Here is a 16,608-nt window from a genome sequence, read left to right as displayed (position 1 = left end):
GGTATCGGTAGATACTCAAAATCACATGATCGGGATCGGATCGGGAGCAAAAAATTTGGATCGGGACATCCCTAACCATCCCTAACCCTGTTGCGTGTGACGTTACCAAGAGAAGCCCCGCTTTCAGTGCTTTGTGGGCAGTGCTACTGCACGCTCACACAGACACACACAACAGATGAGGAAGTTGACAGATCCGACCAGCATTGCTGGCTCCTCACAATGCAAACGCGAAAATGTACATTACAGATGAACTTCAGAGAAAACTTCCAATTTATCATCCCGGTCGAGACTAATTGGAAGCGGAGTGCAACGCGTGCAAAGCTTGACCATATGTTGATGTGGCGATCTCAAAGCTCACATGGACACAGCAAAACATTACAAACAAAGCAGTGCGAGGCGAGAGTTTGATGGCAAAGTTGACCGAATTTATTGAAGAATGCAGCTATACAGAGAGAGAAAGAAAATAATTTAAAACTATTTTGATGCCTCAAAATTATGTTTTGGTTTGATAAGATGCTTATGATACAATCATTCTAAGGATTATGTGTGTAATAAATTAGTTTAGTACACTAATTGCAACAAATCTGAAACTGCATAGTGCACTTTTAAATTAGTATCTTTGTGAGGTTACTGTTTTATAATTTACATTGAAAAGATAAAGATATATTTTTTAAAGCTGGATTTTCTAATACAGAAGAGGTATTATTTAGAACATTACATCATATTTTTCTTGTTATTTATTTTGTCCAGTAAGACTTGAAAATATATATTATTTTGTCATAGGTTGATTTAGTTATTTTCTTGCGATTTGTCAGATTACTTTAGGCATAATACAGCATGTTGAGTAACTTTGGTTATAGAGAGATATTATTTTGTTATATAAAATAATATAAACAATAATTTTATATCCATACAGAGGAGGTATACTTTAAATATATTATAATGATAAGGCATCTTTGAGTAAACTTTGATTAAGTATCTTGAGGCTGAGGGCAGAGTGTCCTCTTTAAAAAAAATCACAATATGGTCACCCTTGAAGTCGCATTATAATTCACTTAATAAAATAATGACGAGTCAGCCTCCTAAAAAGACAAAGGTTAGGTTAGTGACACGACTCACACCGCCGCCACCAACCCAGCCAAAGTAAGGACTATGCTCTGTATCGTCAATCAATGGTCAAATAAATATTTGATTAAGGAATATAATATGCCTTTTTGTATTATTTCTCTGTGTATCAGCAAAATGTATATATTTTTATGTTAGACATTAAGGGAAATTAAGATTCTCAGATTTTTTACAAACCGCCGCATATCAACTAACCGGTTAATCGGCAGGTGACGTATGTTGCTCAGTAGTTGCTGATGTCTGCTCAGGAGGTTTGAGTGTTTGCTCAGACCAAAAAATTATTAGAGGGAACATTGGTCACAGCAAATAATTGACGTTATCCAGGTGAAAAGTTCGTCTGAAAAGTCTGCCTCCAGGCTCCAGCCTGCTGAGTTTTTCCTCCACACGGAATGTCGTCCTTGCAAACATTGCAATTGCTGGACTGGCTTGACTTTCTATTTTAAAATGCTTAGTTCCAACTTCCAAACCTCTAGCTGCTTTTAGTCACAGCAAATAATTGACGTTATCCAGGTGAAAAGTTAGTCTGAAAAGTCCGCCTCCAGGCTCCAGCCTGCTGAGTTTTTCCTCCACACGGAATGTCGTCCTTGCAAACATTGCAATTGCTGTTGGACTGGCTTCACTTTCTATTTTAAAATGCTTAGTTCCAACGTCCAAACCTCTAGCTGCTCAAGTGAGTGGATAACAGTGTTTCGGGAGCGACGTGTTGTACTGTTGTGATGTGAGCGTGTAGCCAGAACACCGGTCTAAATTAAAGGGGATGTGTTTGTTGCAACGGTGTAAATTAAAGGGAATGTGTTTGTTGTGGACAATTATTCTGCTCTGTGTGACAATAAATACATTAATGATATATTATATGTAATTTAAAACCAAAACTAAGGCCTCCCTATGAGTTTAAGACGTGAACATGGTCATGTTTGTTGAATAAAAAAAGAAAAAAAATCTTTTATTGACTGCCGATTTTTATTTAATTTCTTTTCCCGATCCCGATCACGTGATCGGATCGGGACATCCCTAGTCAGTGAATACCACGAACACAACACCAGAGTGAGTTCCACAAATCATGTTCAACCCAGATTCGGCACAAACAAGGGTCTAAACACGTTTCGCAATTATGCCACATCAATGTGGAACGCCCTGAAAAAAATTTGAATCCCTACCCACCTTCAAAACCGTTCTCAAAAGCACCTACAGGAGACTGCAATTTGAAACTGGCCCCCGTAAATGTCCAAACCCTCCCATCCCATCCCCTCCCCCCCACCCACCACTTCCCAATGTACAGTCTCCTCCCCCTCGTATGTATATATTTTCTGTTAGGATCTTTGTTTAACAGTACTGTATATTTGCATATTGTGTATGTCACAATTGTAACAGTACTGTAAATCTGTATGTCATGTATGTCATAAATGCCATGATATATCTGTATATCTGTATGTTGTGTATGTCATAAATGTCATTATGAATTGAAAATGAGGGACCCTGATGTAAACAAGACGAAAGTCTTTCTCTGGTCTGCATCCCCTTAACAATTGTGTGTATTGAGCCGTACTGTATTGTACCCATTCTACAATCTATTGTGTTCAATCAATCAATCAATCAATCAATCAATCAATCAATCAATCAATCAATCAATCAATCAATCAAACAAACTTGTTCAACCTCATGTCACATTGACTTACCTGGTGAATCTTCATAGTCCCGGGCACTGTATTCAGGGATGGAGGAATCAAATCCTGGGCCGAAATGATCTCATCCTCTGTTACCATGTATATAGCCTTACAGATGAGTGTGTTGCCAGTTGCTCATGCAGTGTGTTGGTGTCTGGGATGCTAGTTCCATAAGCAACAAGCCGGTCTGCTAGGTTCTTGAGTGCACCCCCTACCCCATCAGGGGCACCCTTGCCATGAGATGCCTCTGAGAAGTTCCAGGTGACATATTCAAACCCTCATGAAAGGCACTGTCAAGGCCGGATAGAACGCTGTCTTGTTGCGGTACTGTGAGGTGGGTCCATCTGAAATTATTTATTCCGCCGATTTTTGTCCAGTAACTCCTGCCAGAGCTTTTTTTGGTCCAACTCGAGTTGCTATTACTTTTTGGAAAGTTTCACTGCACCGTTTGGCTACAAATCGACTTTAAACAGAAACTTTTGGTCCATAAGGAATGAATGGCAGACCATTCTAGAACATTTGTGATGTCACAGTATGAGTCATATTAGAACATTCTAGAACATTGGTGATGTCACAGTATGATGTCATAATAGCACATTCTAGAACATTAGTGATGTCACAGTATGATGTCATAATAGAACATTCTAGAACATTACTGATGTCACAGTTATGATGTCATAATAGAACATTCTAGAACATTAGTGATGATGTCATAATAGAACATTCTAGAACATTAGTGTCACCCACGGCCTAAGGATCAAGATGAATCCCCTGAAGGGGAGGGGCCGAACCATGGGGGCGTGGTCAACATAGACCAATGAAAGAGGATATCCCTACTGATTATGATGTCATAATAGAACATTCTAGAACATCTGTGTTCTATATATATAGAACAATTCTAACAATTCTCTCAGAAGCTCTCATTCTGAAGAAGAATCACGACTGACACAGACTGAAGCCTGCATTGCTCAAACAAGACGCCTAAGGTGAGTGTCCACAACGGCTAGCTAGCTGTCCGCGTGGGGAAATTGTGAAAGTGTGGGTGATGCCTGTGCACCGCTGGCCAACGGGAGAGGGTCTATGAATTGTTGAATAGATACACAAATGTTCTAGAATGTTCTATTATGACATCATACTGTGACATCATAAATGTTCTAGAATGTTCTATTATGACATCATACTGTGACATCACAAATGTTCTAGAATGATATATTATGACATACTGTGACATCACAAATGTTCTAGAATGTTATATTATGACATCATACTGTGACATCACAAATGTTCTAGAAATATCTATTATGACATCATACTGTGACATCACAAATGTTCTAGAATGTTCTATTATGACATCATACTGTGACATCACAAATGTTCTAGAATGTTCTATTATGACTAGGGATGCCCCCCGGACCCCGGTTTTAAACGGGAACCGGTACTATATTAGAAAATACCGGAGTATTTATAAGCTCTGACGTCCTCGGTACTGCTATCGATACTCTAGAGAAATTATTATTATTATTATTATTATTTAAAAGTTGCGAACGATCCTCTCTGTCTCTGCACGAGAAGCGAGCCGCAGCCAGCGAGTCAATTATTACACACACTCCTCGCGAGTCGCTCGCTAGTGCTACACATAGACATCCGGGTACTACATACGGGTACTCCTTAATGAAAGTCCCCGACGCCCCGTGCTATAGCGCTCTGCACACAGACAGCAGCTCTGCATGCACTGAGTCGTGATCATGGCGGATAGAGCGAAGCGTTCTAAAGTATGGATATACTTTACAAGGGTCAATGCCGACAATGCACGTTGCCACAAGTGCAACAAAACATTTGCCAGTAAGGGTGGCAATACGAGCAAATCAATTTATCAAAACATCTGTTGGCAAAACATGATATTAGTGTGCAGAAATGCGCGTATTCGACTGCCTTGCGCGCAGTGTTCCATCTGCATCCACTGCAGCCGTAACCGTAAGCCAAGATACGGAGTTGCCTAGGCTAATAACGAATTATTACAAATAGGCTAATAAACAAAACAATTGTTTAGCTACAAATACTACAATCTAAACTTTTTATAGATCGTCAAGCTGAGGCGTCAGCCACTATGTCCCAGGCCAGTGAGCCCAACATCCTCCCTCTACCTCCCTCCACCACCCAAAGTCCTTTATCCCTAGCAGCTAGAGGAAGGATGACAGAGGATAGGGTGAACCAGTGTCACAGTTCTGTTAGCCTTTTGCATTTGTTGTTTATTATAAAAAGTCTATAATTCATAGTCAGACACATTTAAAACATTGTTGCTGCTGTTGCTGAAGAAATTATATTAATTTATTATATTTATTTATAAAGTTATATAAAAGAACATTGCTGCTGCTGTTGCTGAAGAAATTATATTTATTTATAATACTTATTTATAAAGTTGTATTTATAAATAATAAAGCAATGTTGATTCTGTTCTTAATTAATTGTCTTTTTTTCTTGCAAAAAAAGAACCAAAAAGAACCGATAAGAGTATCGATAAAGTACCGAACCGTTAAGCAGTATCGATAAGAGTAGTAGTATCGATAAAATCCTAACGATACCCATCCCTAATTATGACATCATACTGTGACATCACAAATGTTTTAGAATGTTCTATTGTGACATCATACTGTGACATCACAAATGTTCTAGAATGTTCTATTATGACATCATACTGTGACACCACAAATGTTCTAGAATGTTCTATTATGACATCATACTGTGACATCACAGATGTTCTAGAATTATATAATATGACATACTGTGACATCACAAATGTTCTAGAATTATATTATGACATCATACTGTGACATCACAAATGTTCTAGAATTATATTATGACATCATACTGTGACATCACAAATGTTCTAGAATGAACTATTATGACATCATACTGTGACATCACAAATGGTCTAATGTTCTATTATGACATCATACTGTAACATCACAAATGTTTTAGAATGTTCTATTATGACATACTGTAACATCACAAATGTTCTAGAATGTTCTGCCATTCATTCCTTATGACCAACATTTCCCGTTTAAAGTCGATTTGTAGCCAAACGGTGCGGTGAAACTTTCCAAAAAGTAATAGCAACTCGAGTTGGACCAAGCCGGTCGTTTTTAGTTTTTTATCCACTTTTTCTCCCATTTCTTTTCTATTTTTCTCCCATCCCAATTTCGCCTCGCCAATTCTCCCTTCAATTCTCCCCTCCCCTGTCTCGAACGTTGCCAGACCATGCCTCCCACTGGTCGGCTGCAGTGATGACGACGCCTTGCATCACGTGTCCCCTCCGGTACACGAGGAGGCAGCCGTCGCATCTTTTCACCTGTACAGCGCAATCTCTCAGTGGCGAGGGGTAACGCGTGGGAGGCTCACGCTGCCCCCGTTACTTCCTGATTCTGCTGTACAGGCGCACCAACCGACCTGTAGGAGTCGCTGTCCACAACATCCGATCCCCACCGGCTTTCCCACCCCCTAATACTGCCAATTGTATTAGTATGAACGACCAGCCAAGCTGGAAGCAACGCAGAGAGCTGGGCTCGAACCCAGCATCTCCTGCGTTAGTGGCGAGCGCCTTGCCCACTGCGCCACTTAGCCGCCCTCAAGCCGGTCGTTTTGATACCTTACACTTGTTTGTGGTGTGAAAGCTCTGGCAGGAGTTAGTGGACAAAAATTGGCGGAATAAATAATAAATAAATAAAAATAAATAGTATAGATTACAATAGTGTGGGTGGTCACCTCACTGTAATCAATGTGGACGGCCACCTCTTTCTCAGTAAGGCTTGTGAAGTGTAATTTCACATTCTTAATCCTCTGGGGCCCCACAACAGGGTTGATCGTTAAGTCATGTTTATCCTTCTCTCAAAAACTGTTAAAACAGTATATCCATTCATTAAATTCAGAGCAGGCCGATAGCGTTTGTGTCCAAGGCCGCAGCGCCTCTACCCCCTCAAAAGCCCATTCCATTCGACTCCCTAAATGACCATATAAAGCCAACCCAATCTTCCTGCTTTGGGGGTGGAGGTGTGCTCTGGTGTTGGGCAGTTCAAAGGTGGCTCAGGAGGGCTTGGTACTACCTGGACATCCTGCATCTTCCTTTTTCTTCTTGCTTTGGGGGTGGACGTCTGCTCTGGTGTTGGGCAGTTTGATGGCAGTTCTGGGGGGCTTGGTGGTACCGGTAGGCCTCCATCTTGCTCCGGTACCTGTGTGGCATCTGGCTCATTGATGGAGAGAGGGGTCAAATCCAAGATGGCATTCAGTGTTTTCTTTTTAGCATAATGCCTGTTCGAATTTTATCTCCATTGTTTTTGTTTCCTTTCATATTGTTTGGAGGTAAGATCTTCCATTTTCTTGATCTTAACATTTTCCTTTCGTTTTTGATATCTAGAAATGGAAAGGAAGCATACCATAAAATTAGGAAAAACATATATGGACAGACCCTACACTAGTGTGTGTGCATATGTGTGTCCTAGGGTTCTCCCTGTGTGTGTGTGTGTGTGTGTGTGTGTGTGTGTGTGTGTGTGTGTGTGTGTGTGTGTGTGTGTGTCCTACAGTAGGGACTGAATGGCTTACAAAGTGCGAGTGTGTACACATCCTCTAGTAAGGGCCAGAAAGCTGGACATCCTATCAACTAAATGGCTTGTATGAGGCTTCCTATAAACTAGCATGTTTGCTAATGACTGTACCATTTCCAACCCCCCCCAACCTCTCTCTCCTTCCTTCTGTACTCGTCTAGCAGGTCAGGGTTGTTGTAAACCTTTTCTCTGAATTTTGCTAGCCTAGCCTTTGCTAACGCTTTCTTCTTCTCAGTGGCTGACTGTCTGCAATGAAACAGGAAAATTAGTAAATTACATCAAAATGAACTGTTGATGATACACATTTTATTATTACTATGTAATTACAACCTTATGAACACTTAATGTTGAAGTGTTACCAATTATTACTATTTAATGACAAAGTTATGTGATGTGTTACCAAATTGTCATTGCCGAAAGAGAAGTTCTCATTACCGAAACACCCATTAAAATGTTGCGGTATATGAGAAGTGTGTTGCAGAGGATGAGAGGAGTTAGCATTTTTAGCTAACAATGGAGAAGCCATGATGACATCTGCAAAAAAATGTCATGGCACATGTTAGGAATGTATTAACCTTTGTATTGATCAAATATTGATGATCAAAACTTTTTTCAAACAAGTAATACTTCATGTTTCAGTAATGAGAATCAATTTTGTCGTGTACAAGGGCTGACGCGGGAAGTTAGAACTTTTAAGTGTTAACCATTGAGGTGACTTAACTTACCTTGTAGCCATCTTCTAGCTTGTCTTCTTTGTGATGCATCATGGGAGAATAAAACTTTATTTAAAAAATACTGTAGTCTTAACAGGAAGGTGAAAACTTGTGGATAATGAGAACTGCATCCATGGACATTATGTTTTCCACAAAAAAATCATTAATTTGTAAATTTAATTGTATAATTCATCAGAATTTCCTTGATGACACAAATAAATAAACAATATTAATAAAGTTTTAGAGAAATATTTTGAGTTTATTAAATATAAAATTAAGTCAATGGTCCATAGAAATCAATGTGGACGTATTGCGCTAATGAGAATTTAAGCACAAAATGTACTAAAATATTAAAATAATAAATTGTTATGAGTAAACAACTCATTGTACAAGAAAGAGCACATTTTTATCTTTAATATTATGTTTTGTTTACTTGAATAAATGCTAACCTTTATTTAGAAAAGATCACGGCCATTGTAAATCATTGATTTCATGAGAATGACCCGGGTGGTCTTGCCCGGAACGATGTGCAATACAGTAGTAACAACATATAATAGAATCCAATAAAACAACATTGTGCAATAAACAAGTAACATAGTAGGGCATATCGGTATTTGTACATAAGTTATTTACAGAGCATGGAGGACATGCTAGGTCATGTGGTAGTGCATACACTGTTAGCTGCGGATGAGGCACTGGGTCTTTCTGTACATTGCTATTTTATACAATCTCAAGTTATACTATACTATTTTTAAAGTGACCTTTCCTTAGTGGCCATAAGTGTGGGCGTGTGCAGCATGAGTGTGTGCTTGCTCATGTTAAAGTGGCTGCTAGTGTGTGAGCGTGTACAGTGTGTGTGTCGTGTGTGTGCTTGTGTGTGGAGAGTTCAGTGTTCAAGGCTCTGATGGCCTGGGGGAAGAAGCTGAGCCGAAGCCTCTCTGTCCTAGTAGCTGGGGTTCGCAGGCGTCTGCCTGACCTCAGCAGCATGAACAGGCTGTTGTTGGGGTGGTGTGGGTCTTTCATTATTCTGCAGGCTCTGGATTTGCACCTCTTGTTGTATAGAACCTGCAGGGGTGGTAGTGCAATACCCGTGGTACGCTCGGCTGAGCGCACCACTCTCTGTAGGGCCTTCTTGTCCTGTGCCGTGCTGTTGCCATACCAGGCAGTGATGTTTCCAGTCAAGATGCTCTCTACAGCTCCGGAGTAGAAGGACTGGAGTATCTTCCCAGATACTCTGAACTTCCTTAACTGTCTTAGGTGGTAGAGGCGCTGCTTCGCCTTTTTTACGACTGAGTAGAATAGTAGTATCATAGTAACATAGTAGTATAGTCATAGTTGTATAGATATAGTGGTATAGTCATCATAGTAGCATAGTAGATGGTACTATGGTAGTATAGACATTGTAGAATAGTAGTATAGTCATAGTAACATAGTAGTATAGTCATAGTAGAGATAGTAGTATAGTCAAGTTGCATAGTACACATAATATACTAGTATAGTAGATAGTATAGTTATAGTAGCATAGTACATAATAGTAGAAGACAGTAAGAGAATAATAATTAGGAGTGTCCTGGAGTTGTGTGTATTTAGCTAAAGTAGGCTATCTAAGCTGTCTCCCTTTCTCTGTAGTATCCCCACCATGTTGTCATTGTGAAAGTCCATGTACTGTGTTTGTCCATATACCATAATGTAATGTATGTAAAGCGCTTTGAGATACTTTATGTTAGGCGCTATATAAAATAAATCTATTATCTATTATTATTATTGAACCACACTGCTATACGGCCCCAGTAGTTTCAGCCTCAACATACTCTGAATACTACCACTACTATTTTATGCCCTCACAAAGCCTCTATTTGAGCTGTGAGTCAGATGGTCTCTAGGTTTGACGGGTGTGTCCGAGAATACTGTCTCTTATCTCTGCTGATGTGCCTCCTCCTTCCCTCCCTCCCTCCCTCCCTCCCTCCCTCCCTCCCTCCCTCCCTCCCTCCCTCCCTCCCTCCCTCCCTCCCTCCCTGGAGTTCCTTCCTTTCTAAACCTGTCCTGCATCGGTACCGGTATTAATGGCACCAGTATTTTAAAGTCAAGAGCTGGATCAGGAGAAGCAGAAGCCTGGGTTTAATTCTATTTTATTTACGGGCGGCTACGTGGCGGCAAGGCTACGTGGCGGTACCGGTATTAATGGCACCAGTATTTTTGTATTTTTTTTTTGTATTTTTTTTTTTAAACAAACACATAAACAAACATGACAACACACGATAAGATATACAAGCATTAGTTGACAGTGCACATCCAATGAAATCACATTTTAGTTAATTGTCTTATATAGGATATACCCTTAATACCTGTTATCTAAAAACCTACACACATATGCTCTAGCTCGTACCCCCCCCCTCCCGGACCCCCCATTGGATAATCCATCCATTTTCCCTCGCTCCTAACCAGACATTACCATTATATGCTAGCTTTTATTTTCTCCACCACTTCTAACCACAATGTCATTTTGGATTCATTGAGACCCAAAATTCTTGCTGTAGATATTTCTTGATAGATCACATCGAGATATGTAATAATCCAGACCTTTCGGCAAATTTTTTCCGGTTGGAACCATCGTGATGCTATCAGCTTTTTAGCCACTGTGATACCCGATAAAACCAATCTCTTTAGCTGTGGATGTACTGCACACTCAAAAACATCATTCAGCAGTAATACAGAGGGGTGTACAGGTATATTCCAAGTTAAGAGATTTGATAATTGCTGGGTCACCTCTTTCCAGAATATCTTAACTGGTGGGCAGTCCCAGTACATATAAATGTCCCCTCGTCCCCATTTGTACATAAGGAGCATTTGGAGTCTTGTATAAGACCCATTTTTTCAGTCTTATAGGAGTCAAGTATGTCCTGTGAATATAGTTAAGATTGATTTGTTGATGGTCCGGGTTCCTTGATGTGAGTCGAACATTTGCCCAGGCTTCTTGCCAATCAAAATCACTTTCCAGGTCTGGTATATCCCTCCTCCAGACGGAGTCTAGGTGGAGGGTTTCATACGAGGACGTTAGTAATTGATGACAAAAATCTGAAACAAAACCTCTCGATGTCTCTCTTTCATAGAAGAATTTGTGGTATCTGTGGTGTTCAATTGGTTTCTTTAATGGAACACCTTGAGTCTTCAAACATAACAATAACTGTATGTAAAAAAGATGTGTGGACTTGGTGAGATAAAATTTTTTGCGTATTTCTTCATAACTACAAAAACCCTGTTTGTTAAAAACATCCCCTAATGAGTGTATGCCTTGCTTTTCCCATATAGGGAATCTTATAGTTCGTTTTCCAATCAAGAGTGCATTGTTATTGAATAAGGGAGTATGATTGTGCCATTTATGTGGGTTAGGATATTTTTTTTGTGTTTCACGCCATATCCGGATCGCATGAGTAATTATGGGGCCAAATATCCGTTCGCAATGCTTAATTGATAGTTTAGTGTATGCTATGTCCTTCAGTCTATGTGGGGCTACTATGTTTTCTTCTAATTTTCTCCAGGATACTAATGCTTGGGGATCAAACCATGTTGTCAATGGTCTTAAAGTGTACGCCTTAAAATAGTAGAAAAAATCTGGAAATGCCATGCCACCGTCTGCTTTATTTCTCTGTGCGGTGGATCTTTTTATACGTGGTGGTTTGTTATTCCAAATAAATTTGTATGTGGAGGAGTGTAATTTTTTCCAGTAACCCTCTGGAGGGGGTAACGGTAGCATTGAGCTGAAGAAGTTGATTCTAGGTAGTACGTCCATCTTAACTATTGATATCCGTGCCTGTACTGAGTTTTTAAGTTTTGCCCACCTATCAAGGTCGTCTTTGATTTTGTTTTGGATTTTTGTGTAATTGTGCTTCACCGTTTGTCTTATGGTGGGGAATATTTCCACTCCCAATGGCACCAGTATTTTAAAGTCAAAGTCAAGAGCTGGATCAGGAGAAGCAGAAGCCTGGGTTTAATTCTATTTTATTTACGGGCGGCTACGTAGTGGGCAAGGCGCTCGCCACGAATGCGGAGACGCTGGGCTCGCCTGTTCGAGCCCAGCGCTCCACATTGCTTTCAGTTTAGCTGGTCGTTCATACTAATACACATTGGCCGTATTAGGGGGTGGGAAACTGATGGGTGGGGATCGGGCGTTGTGGACAGCGACTCCTACAGGTCGGTTGGTGCGCCTGTGCAGTAGAATCAGGAAGTGTCTGGGGCAGCGTGAGCCTCCCACGCGTTACTCCTCGCCACTGAGAGATCGAGCTGCGCAGGTGAAAAGATGCAACTGCTGTTACCTCAAGTACCGGAGGGGACTTGTGCTATGTATGACTTAGTTCACATTGCAGCCGGCTTGTGGGAGGCAAGAAACAGCGTTCGTGACAGGGGAGGGTTGAATTGGATGATACGAAATTGGGATGGGAGAAAATATGGATAAAAAAAAAAATCTATTTTATTTATCGGAGTTGATTTGATTTTTTTTTTTTTTTTATTATTATTGCAAAACAAAATTATTAAAAGTCAGTACTCAACACACAATGCATAATTTTTAAGGTATTTTATAAGGTTTTGAGGGGTGCATTTTTAAATTGTATTTAAAATTGTCTTTTATAAAATGTTTTACTGTATTTTATCTCCCTATGTTTTCCTAAACATACTCAACATATGACTCATACTCTCTCATACACCTACACACATCCAGGCATACACCCACCACCAGTGCATATTACTCACAGACATCTGAAGGACTGCAATGGAAATAAGCTGTACGATTTCTTGCGTTTTTATCCTTTTGATAATGGTGGGCCTCTATGTATATTGTTCATAGTTCATTATCAATAAAGATCTCTATCTATCTATCTATCTATCTATCTATCTATCTATCTATCTATCTATCTATCTATCTATCTATCTATCTATCTATCTATCTATCTATCTATCTATCTATCTATCTCTCTATCCATCTATGTATGTTAATTCATTTTCAATGACTAGTATCCATTTGTTGGACAGACGGAGTTGACATGTTTTAATTTAAAAATAAACCAATGGACTAATACCTTCCGTCAATGATGGATCAATGACGGATCAATGACTTATCAATGTTGCTGCAGCCTTATTTAGTGCATTGCGCAAACTTACTGTTGTTGGTAGGGCTGTAACGAATAGTTCGAAGCTTCGTTCATAATGTTGACATTCAAATTCTAAATCAACATTCGAATTTTTAATTTGTAATACAATTTCCTTTTTAATTTCTTTATTTTTTTAATATATCTTTTTTTCATTCTGTTTAAACTAATGGGGTTTTTCTTCACAGTTGCAGATAAAGATTAGGCTACACTAATATTATAGTATTATACTATTATAGTATATGACTCGGCATAAAAATTCAAATAAAACATTTATCATAAATGATGTAGCCTATTTGCATCCGCTTGGCATTCGGCGCTCCATCAAGACGTCACCATCACTTTTGTACCAACCGTGCCCTTATTCGATTATTTATGTTGATGAAACTGATGAGTTATATTTAGTGCTGTCAGGCGATACATTTTTTGTATCTAATTAATTACAGGATTTGTAATTAATTAATCTAATTAATCGCATTTTAATCGCATAACCATTTTAGGCCTGATATTTTATATTCTATAATCATATTTCAAATTGCATGTGTCATGTGTCAATCAATCAATCAAATAACAACCGGTTTGATTGATTGAAAATTTTACTAGGTAACTTCACTGTGCTTCTTAACACTTTGAGTGCCAGCGACGAGAATTCTCGTTAGTTCATGCCAACCGTTGAGTGCCAACCGACGAGATCTTTTTTTTTTTTTTTAAACTCAATTTCTATTTGCATTTTTGTTTTACAAGCATACAAACAACATCATCCTTGAATATTATTTACATATCAGTCGGTCTTCCAGGTACATAATACAAAGACATAATGTACAACATCGTTAAACAGACCTAAACAATAAAGAAAACATTTTAATACCCCAAAACAAAAACAAAAAAATACTGACTTAAGCAAAAATTCCACAGACATAAATAATAAAGTGAAAAAACATAAAACAATTGTCATACCCAAAAAAAAAGAGAAATCTCGCTTTTAATCGTTATTTTTTTATTATCGATTTCCATAAATCTTTCATCAATCTAGCCTCACGTTACGGGTGGGGATCTGTCTGAGCTCAAACAGGGAAAATACCGCCCCCTATCGTCTCCCCGGATGGTATTGCACCCCATTGGATTGGACTTAATGAAATGGATGGGGGAAAAAAGTCCGGATTCCACATTTTACTTGTCAGGCATGTAATCCGAGCCTATTGCAGTCATCATCGCCCACCATCAGAACAGCGTGGAATATGTCTTTCGACCACCCAGCGTTGGATCAATAAACACGATCGATATTTGGAATGGCGATCAGGAATTGGAATAATCTTTTTGGAGAACATCTGATCTGAGGTAAGGAATCTATTTTACCAGTCTTGGGATAATCAGAGCTGTTTTCACCTATATATCAACGTGTCCCATATGTGTGTAGCTGTGAGTGTGTGCGTGCTGATCAGGAAATAAGATAATCGATTTTTCAGCCCGCTTCTATAGCATGCATAAGTACACATATACTATCGATAATCGTTTATTTGAGGATTTCGTTTATTTTTGACATTTGGTATAGAAAATGGGGGACCCTGATGTAAACAAGACGAAAGTCTTTCTCTGGTCTGCATCCCCTTAACAATTGTGTGTATTGAGCCGTACTGTATTGTACCCATTCTACAATCTGGTAATAACATTTTCAATCAATAAAAAAAAAAAAAAACGTCGGCCATTTTTTTTTTTTTTTTTAATGTTCGTGATTTTTCTTTTGTTTCACAATGAGTCATGAAACATGTCTGCTATCTATTCAGGCTGCCATTAAAAACATTGAACCTGAGAGTGCTGGTCCGGCTACCCTGCTTTTTGATATACTGAACTTTATGGGATTACAGCACCCAGTGTTAGAACTTGTGAGATGTGAGCGCGGTCTAACTTGACTACAATGAGTCATGACAAATTTATTACATAATCCATGTGTATGTAACAAACTAACATATTCCAGTTGACTATCATTTTTGGAGGATTCGTTCAAAAGCTATTCATACTTCCATTTTCTATCTATGGCGGATTGATTCAGACAGAAAAAATTAAGTAATTCGGTTGTGGGAGGGATCTGGAGTCACGTGGAGTGGCAACTTCACTGTTTCAGCCAATCAGAATCAAGAAATGTGCATGCCATTGTATAAGCCTATATTCACCCTCATGGTACCTATATTAACCCTGCCTGCATGGTACCTATATTCACCCTGCCTGCATGGTACCTATATTCACCCTGCCTGCATGGTACCTATATTCACCCTGCATGGTACTGGACTGTTCACCCTGCATGGTACCTATATTCACCCTGCATGGTACCTATATTCACTCAGGTTCAGTGAACATACATGTCTCTCTCTCCAGCTCCTGAGGTCTAGTGGTGTATCAGTCCAGGTCCAGACATCATCATGGCTGATAAAAACACCAGGATAGCCATCGTCAGTCATGACAAGTGTAAACCCAAGAAGTGCCGTCAGGAGTGCAAGAAGAGCTGTCCTGTCGTCCGCAGGGGTGGGTACAGCTTTCTGTCTGTGGTTGTGTGTGTGTGGTGGGTACAGCTTTCTGTCTGTGGTTGTGTGTGTGTGGTGGGTACAGCTTTCTGTCTGTGGTTGTGTGTGTGTGGTGGGTACAGCTTTCTGTCTGTGGTTGTGTGTGTGTGGTGGGTACAGCTTTCTGTCTGTGGTTGTGTGTGTGTATCATGGGTGGGTACAGCTTTCTGTCTGTGGTTGTGTGTGTGTAATGTATCATGGGTGGGTACAGCTTTCTGTCTGTGGTTGTGTGTGTGTAATGTATCATGGGTGGGTACAGCTTTCCATCTGTGGTTGTGTGTATCATGGGTGGGTACAGCTTTTCATCTGTGGTTGTGTGTATCATGGGTGGGTACACTATAGCTTTCCGTCTGGTTGTGTGTATCATGGGTGGGTACACTATAGCTTTCCGTCTGGTTGTGTGTGTCACTGTGTATCATGGGTGGGTACAGCTTTCCATCTGTGGTTGTGTGTATCATGGGTGGGTACAGCTTTCCGTCTGTGGTTGTGTGTGTGTATCATGGGTGGGTACACTATAGCTTTCCGTCTGGTTGTGTGTGTATCATGGGTGGGTACAGCTTTCTGTCTGGTTGTGTGTGTATCATGGGTGGGTACAGCTTTCCATCTGTGGTTGTGTATCTTTCTACGTCTGTGTGTTTTCTTCTTTGTGTGTGTATTTATTTGTGTGTGTGTTTTCTGTGTATGTGTGTGTTCATTTTGTGTGTGTGTTTTCTGTGTATGTGTGTGTTCATTTTGTGTGTGTTTTTTTGTGTGTGTAATGTGTTTCTGCGTGTGTATGTTTTATAGGACAGGGTATCTGCACCGAT

At 39.7% G+C, this 16,608-nt stretch overlaps 1 protein-coding gene across 1 annotated transcript in view; it reads left to right on the top strand.

Annotated features, from left to right (window-relative positions):
- LOC311237650 (ATP-binding cassette sub-family E member 1-like) overlaps positions 1 to 16,608 on the top strand; it is a 109,331-nt gene that overhangs the window by 8,701 nt on the left and 84,022 nt on the right. Inside the window, exon 2 of the mRNA XM_084325603.1 lies at positions 15,618 to 15,764. Within this exon, the coding sequence (XP_084181729.1) occupies positions 15,662 to 15,764 (103 nt within the window). The 5' untranslated portion in view covers positions 15,618 to 15,661. The remainder of the gene's footprint in view (positions 1 to 15,617; positions 15,765 to 16,608) is intronic.

Source organism: Notolepis coatsorum (genome assembly GCF_963971535.1).
Source record: "Notolepis coatsorum genome assembly, chromosome: 1".
Lineage (NCBI taxonomy): Eukaryota > Metazoa > Chordata > Actinopteri > Aulopiformes > Paralepididae > Notolepis > Notolepis coatsorum.
Note: the sequence above shows the minus strand (reverse complement) of the source record. Positions and strands in the feature narration are given on the sequence as shown.